The sequence below is a fragment of the Grammomys surdaster genome, unplaced genomic scaffold (assembly GCF_004785775.1).
Source record: "Grammomys surdaster isolate TR1022 unplaced genomic scaffold, NIH_TR_1.0 139, whole genome shotgun sequence".
In the NCBI taxonomy this organism is placed as follows: Eukaryota; Metazoa; Chordata; class Mammalia; order Rodentia; family Muridae; genus Grammomys; species Grammomys surdaster.
Window position 1 is genome coordinate 8,915,239 of NW_021604597.1, and position 7,191 is coordinate 8,922,429.

At 40.9% G+C, this 7,191-nt stretch overlaps 1 protein-coding gene across 1 annotated transcript in view; it reads right to left on the bottom strand.

The window, feature by feature from the left end:
• Clrn1 (clarin 1) overlaps positions 1–2,300 on the bottom strand; it is a 22,444-nt gene extending 20,144 nt beyond the window's left edge. The window contains exons 1-2 of the mRNA XM_028763675.1: positions 2,290–2,300; positions 706–743 (exon numbers count right to left, since the gene is read on the bottom strand). Of these exons, the coding sequence (XP_028619508.1) occupies positions 706–743; positions 2,290–2,300 (49 nt within the window). The remainder of the gene's footprint in view (positions 1–705; positions 744–2,289) is intronic.
• Positions 2,301–7,191: the final 4,891 nt, after the last annotated feature.

Here is a 7,191-nt window from a genome sequence, read left to right on the forward strand (position 1 = left end):
CCATCTGCACCTGTGCTCCAGCTGCTGCCTCCCATCTGCACCTGTGCTCCAGCTGCTGCCTCCCATCTGCTTCCCATCTGTGGAATCCTACTCCTCTGCTTCTACCACAGACTGCTCTTAGCCTCTAAGGTTATTTAACAGATGAGTGTTCTTTGAGTTCCACGGGTAAACTATCAAACAGGACCGACTCCGGCTTCATCTTCCTTTTACAATTGTTCTTTCCATCCTTCTTATCTCCACTTATAATAGCTTTCCAGAACTTTGTAGAAATTTCGAGATTATTCTGTCACATGTCCAGTTGCAGCATTCTTGTAGGAGAATTTTGGTACTGTGTCCACCTCTTTCCGCTCTCCTGCTGCTGCTTTGTGATGTTGCAAGTCTCCTCCTGGCTTCCTGCCTTTCCTTCTCTCTCTCTCTCTCTCTCTCTCTCTCTCTCTCTCTCTCTCTCTCTCTCTCTCCCTTCTTTCTTCTCATCAGTCACCTGTCCTGTCACATGCTTTAGTTTTTGTAGTGGCTTCATATTGCCTAGCAAGCAAGGTCGGCTTGTCCTGGCCAACCCCTTCCTCCACCTCCAGCCTTATTTTTCTCCTTCCACTCAAGCATCTTCTGTACACTGGACTCAAGAAGCCATTTGCTCTGCTGTTCCTTTGCTTGGAAAGTCTCTGCTTATAGCTAGTGAAATATAACTGACCCCTGCAAACTTACCTGCTTTCTCTCCCTTGTCCTCATACAGAGTATCTCTCCTTCATTGACCTTGCTGAACAAATACAATAATTGTGATAGTAACTACAGTTAGACATTGGTGGCTAGGGTTCATCATCAGTTTAGACTCCTAGCTAGATAGCACATCTTGACTCCCTTGAAGCTTAATGTGGCTGGCTGACATGCCTTGGCCAAATTCATTAAAGTGGAAGTGGCATATTTGAGTTCCAGGTCATAGAATTTAATAACTAGTGTGATGGCCTTCTCCTTCACAACTGACAACATTGTCTCCTTAACAACTGACAACATTTCGTATGGCAACTGTGACCTGGAGTGAAACTACAGCTGAAGAAGTATGCACTAAGATCAAGTACATCTTATGGAGGAGGAGGAGCTAGAGAGATGGCTCTGTGGATAAGAGCACTGGCTGTTCTTCCAGAGATCCTGAGTTCAATTCCCAGCAACTACATGGCAGCTCACAACTCTCTGCAACCCCAGTTCCAGGGAATCTGACACCCTCAAATGCCAATGTACATAAAGAAAAAATAATTAAATTTTAAAAAAGAAATACATCTTTTTAACCTAAAGTATTAGGTTTTACTTGTTACTAAAACATGTCTCAGCCCATTCTGACTGACAAAGTGATTGGTTATAAAGACTTTTGCTAGATTCTGTAATTGAGCAACTATCCTTTTTAATAGTTCTCACCTCTTCAGACTCCAGCAGAATGCTAAGGCATGTATAGGCACCAAGAAGCCTTTCAGAGAGAGAAGTTGGTAGTACATACCTCTCTAGCTTGAAACTTTTTATCCTACATGTAAAATCATGCTGTTTTCAATACATAAAAAAAGATGAAAAGAATTCGTATTTACTAAGTGTTAAGTTTGTTCCTTTACTGATGATCATTAATCCATGTTTTATTTGATAACCCCAAATGTATGACTTTCATTTCAATTGCTTCAAAATTTATTTTAGCTGCTAGATTTTTCCATTCTATTTTACCCAGCACCTTCATTAATCCTTTATCTGTTACTGATTTTCGTCTGTCATGTCTTTTATTTAGTAGTCTTAAAAACATGGCTTAGTAAATTTAATCTGAATTTTTGTGTAAAGTAGCATTGCTCAGGAGTGACAAAGGACTGAGATATTATGAATCACAAAAGCAAAAGCTGCTGGTGTTGTTGCTGGGAGAGCTATGAATAATAACCAGGCGTTAACTGAGAGAGAATGTCAGATTGAGGAGAGAAGAGATTTTAGGGTTATGAAGGTTTGAGACTAATGTAGTTTTGCCTTTGCTATGTATGAGATCTCTAAACATCTTAGCTCCCTTGCCTGTAAATGGGGATAGTAAAACAGCAATCTCACAGAAATAGAGTTATCAAAGGCTAGGCTTTGGAAGAGATTGGTCAACAGGCATAGCGTTCCAATTAGACAGGAGAACTATGCTCTGTTGCACAGTAGGGTGACCCTAGTTAACAAAAGTATATTGCATATTTCAAACTATCAAAGAGAGGATTTCAAATGTATCACCACAAATGATAGACCTGCCATTTACTCTGATTTAATCACTATACCACACACACGTACTGAAGCATCATGTTGTGCCCATGTCCTATTATATGTCAAAAAAAGAAGAAAGAAAGAAATGTCACAGAGCTTATGAGAAATACAAATGAGATCGTTTATGTAGAATCTCTTTGGAGTAATTGCCTAAATATTTCTTCAACCTGATGAGAACAGCAGGAGGGTCGACCAGCTGAGTGGAATGGGATGTGCTCATGCAGTGTAGAGTGTCTGTATTTTCCAATTTTCCAGTCTGAGGACCAACCACTGGGACTGGGCAAAGGCCGTTTGGTCTACAGGTGATCAGATTACATGTCTTACACTGGACCAAAGAGCCTTCACCCTCCACAGTAATCCATGGATTATGTGAAATGAATCAAGATAGACTTTCTATTTTATAGCTCAGATCTTTTCTCTTCTTCCTTCATCACAGGCAGGCGGCTATTACTATTTTTAAAATGATGACATTTTGGCTTTCTTGTTCCTTGCTTATTTGATGCCTGTAACACACTTTTCCCATCACCTGATAGACTGCTTCCATTCTTGTTTCTACTTCCTGTGGGCACATTTTGGGGGCACAACTCTGTAATGCCCTGTCTAAAATGATCTTCAGATTGATAACATACTGCTGAAGGGAACACTATGCATGCCATTGGGAGGATGAGAGGCTTTGAATAGACGACAGGCAGAAGAGGCTCAAAATGGTAGCTTTGTTTCTGCTTAAGTGGTTAGAGAACATGTCTCAGATCTTCTGCCCAGTTCTGCAAATCAGGTGGCTTCATTGACACAGGCAGGTGGGGTGGAGCAGCTAGAAGCCATTCTATTAGGGGCAGGGTTGACTCTTTGGCCCAACCAGCTGGACATATAATAAATGGGCAGATGTGCAAAGAAAGAACTCCTCTGACATACAGGGAAGTGTATTTCATTTCACACTGGAGAATTATCCACAAGGTTGCTCAAGAATATGTACAGTTCAGTGACAAAAAGTCAAGGATCCCAGCTTGAACTTGACCAGATTTGGAACTCTAAAAACTGTTTCTCATCATCTTCCTGTTGCCTTCCCTCATTCCCGAGAGAGTTTTGACCTCTTAGTCTTACTGGGTGCACCGGTCCTGACCACCATCACTCCAGTAATTCTCAACCTTGACAGTGTCTTACAATCATCTGGCAAGCTGTTAGATCAACTGAAGACTCCAACATCTGTCCCACTGAGCCAGATCTAGTAGTTCTGGGATGGAGCCTTGGTATCAGTAGTTTTAAAGACTCCCTAGGTGATCCTAAGCTGCATCTAGGTTCATGGACCCCTGATCTAATAGGTTCTGGTCTTGTCAGCCCTCTTGGCTTCATCTGCCAGATGGGAAATGCAGATAATGCCATCTGCAAAACTCTGGGAACAGAGCCTGAGTCAGCCTTTAATAGTGATGTCAGCCATGGCACAGCAACTTCTGTTCAGATTAAAGCCTTGGAGGCTGTATCAGAGGCTCTGCCTTTCTTCTCGACTTGTCTTTCTCTACATAAAAGACATTTTTATTTTTAAAGACCCATTTTGCTTCATGGTGCTCATCTATTCATTTTCTTGAAAGAGAATAAGAGGGAGTGAGATCTCTTTCTTTTTATGGAGACGCCCTTGATCTGACTTTGCCCTCAGCATGTCTGCAGCCAGTCATTACGAAAATCTGGTAAAAGAGATTTCTCTGACATAAGCTCCATGGACCCATCTTTCTTAATATCACCCACACAGGCAAGGTGTTGAGCCAAGCTCTTGATGGCTAAGTGGTCAGACAGAACGAGATTCATGACCCGGCCCTTAAAGGAGGGGACCTGATAATAAGACAGAGCCACTTAAAAACAATTTTCCCAGCACCTCACCTGAATCTTTCTCAGCTGGAATGCATCCCCCTGACTCCAGCCTACTTGCAGACTGCCTACCAGTGAGTCTTAATCACCCATGGTGGTTATGGAGCACACAGCTGCTTTGGCACATATGGGTCTCTGATAATAGAACCCAGTTAACTGCTCGGAATCCACAGGGGTGTGATTGCACTGGGGTCATAACTTCTGAGAATGGCTTGGCCACAGTTATAACATGCTGAGAGGGAGCAAAGCACCAGGCCCGAATAAATTAGCCTACCAGATATCAAATTTGCTTAGTCAGTTCTATAATACCTGTATTGAGAGTATCCCATCTATCACATCCAGCCTGAGCACCTAGCTATGCATCTATGGGAAGCAGAGTTTTAATTGTTTGGTGCCCAGCTTCTTACTAGGGGGGTCTCACACACATGACTGAATGTTGAGGGCCTAAAAGGTCTGGCAACAATAAAATGTTTCTGAATGGGTAAACATTAATTCAAAATCAAATGTGTAGTGAATCCGAGATGTTTCCGGTGTAAGTCTATTTTGCGTGACACGATTTCATTACAGGTTTGGTTCTGAAGCTGTAGAGCACACTAGGCACCGTACGCCCCACCACACCACACAGTGGCGGTGCACACTGCACTTCCACTCACACCACACAGTGGGGATGCACACTGCTTCAAACATCAGGACTCAGTTCAGATTGTCTTTTATGCTTCAAATTGCATATAAGGCTTCTTGCTCTAATAAACACACGGTGGTTTAATCATGGAAAACAAAGACTTTTTAGTAGTTTCCTACATCATCTTTAGCATGTAAATATGAAATTAATTTGTCATTGCATTATATTGTTAGAATGATTGATTTTAAAACTTTCTATTTGAGTTGTTGACTTGAGTTTCAAAATATTTGTTAACTAAATTTTGGCTTGGATGGGGACTGAGTTTCCAACCATTCCCTGAAGTGGTCTTAAGCCCCTTTCTCCACCTTGTACTACATGTGTATGCAAGGTAGCAGCCTCAGCACTCACAATCATAAAAGCAAAATATTGATCAACTCTGAAAAATGTTGGCAATGCTTTGTGTTCTGATGTATTAAATATTCAGCCAAGACTTACTTCTTTAAGTAAAAAGAAATGATCATATCCACGTTATTATTATGCAAATTTGCTTTAATTGTTAATAAATGACAAATTTATATATGTACCAAAGAGTTGTTTTATACTAAACTTCTTTATGATCTTTGTAGATCTCTGCAAAAATGTTAGGATTGTGTAACTATATTATTTACCTATGTACTCAGGATCACACAAAGGTTTCTCCAGCAAAAAATGGATTGTATATAGAAAAACATTAAGATGCCCTTGTATAGTATATATGATTATGATTTTAAAATATGATTCTAGCTTTATAGAATACATAATTTTTAAGGTAAAATGAGCTTTTGTTTATTTCATTTTTAAAAATGTGAGACTTGAAACCAGGTATAATGGCTCATGCCTTTAATCCCAGCACTCGTGAAGCAGAGGCTGAAAGATGGCTGCAAGTTCCAGTGTAACCAAGGGCTGCAGAATGAGGCCCTATCTCAGAGAAAACAAAACACAAGGCTTTAATGGATGCTCTAATCCTATCTTGTTGCTTCTAGTTTTTTCAAATGAGTCAGGCGCTGGTCGCTGCTCAGTTGTGAAACTGTCATCTTATGGGAGCCTCTCATTCTGTTCAAGGCTGTGGTGCAATCACGGCTTTCACAGACCAAACCCCTTCATGAGCGTTACAGAATGCCCACTGTACTGTTTTAACTACAGTTGCTTCAGGGCCACAGCACAGCGGATCTTCCTGATCCCATTTAACTGTTGTATACAATTTGATCAAATTCATTAATGGTCACACCATAAAGACCGTAGTTAACCAAAGAGTATATTCAGATACCGTTGTCTTAAACCTCAACTGTGGATACAAACGCAGTGTAATTCATAGGTCAGAGATGAGACTGAATCATGTGACCCGATTAATCTAAATCATCAAGCAGGATTGACTATTTTATCTTCCAAAGGTCAAAAACCAGGGCTTGGGTATTTAGGGATTGAAATGTGAACTTTTTTTTTTGGTTTGGTTTTTCAAGACAGGGTTTCTCTGTGTAGCCCTGGCTGTCCTGGAACTCACTCTGTAGACCAGGCTAGCCTCGAACTCTCGAACTCAGAAATCCGCCTGCCTCTGCCTCCCAAGTGCTGGGATTAAAGGCGTGTGCCACCACCGCCCAGCTGTGAACTTAAAAAAGCAAGGAGTGAATTTAAAGATAAGTTCTTGTGAGGTTTCAACATCACGTTAAAGTGATGAAAAAGGTGAGGGGCAGTGGAAGGGGATGAGTCTGATCAAGTGACATAAGACATTTAGGTGGGATCAGGAAGATCCACTGTGCATTGAAGTACCTATAGATGAAATAATACAGTGGACATTCTTCAAAGCTGCAAAGGGGATTTTGTAAGTTTTCCCCATAGAGAAATGGTAAATGTTTTGGGAGGTAGCTATGGCAATCTTAATTAAAACATTACAAATATCAAGGGGCTGGAGAGACTTGTCCATGTTTGAGAACACTTGTTGCTCTTGAAGACCCAGGTTCAGTTTCTAACAATCACATGGCGGCTCACAAGGAGATCCAGCCTTCCTCTACTGACCTCCAAAGACACCCGGCATGCACATAGTGCACATACATACATGTAGGCAAAGCAATCATAAACATAAAAAAAGGAAAATCTAAAGAGGTTACATATATTGAAATATCATTTGGAATTTTAAAATATGTACCATTTGTATAAACTAGATAATAGATAAATTTTAAACCAGGGATAGTAGCTCACACTTTAATCCCACTGCTTAGGAGGCAGAGGCAGGCAGATCTCTGTTTGAGGCCAGCCTGGTCTACATAGTGAGTTCTAGGACAGCCAGGGCCATATATAAAGACCCTGTCTCCAAACAAACAAACAAACAAACATTTTTTAAATCTCTAAAATTAAGACATAGTGAGACTCTTTCTTCCTTCCTTCCTTCCTTCCTTCCTTCCTTCCTTCCT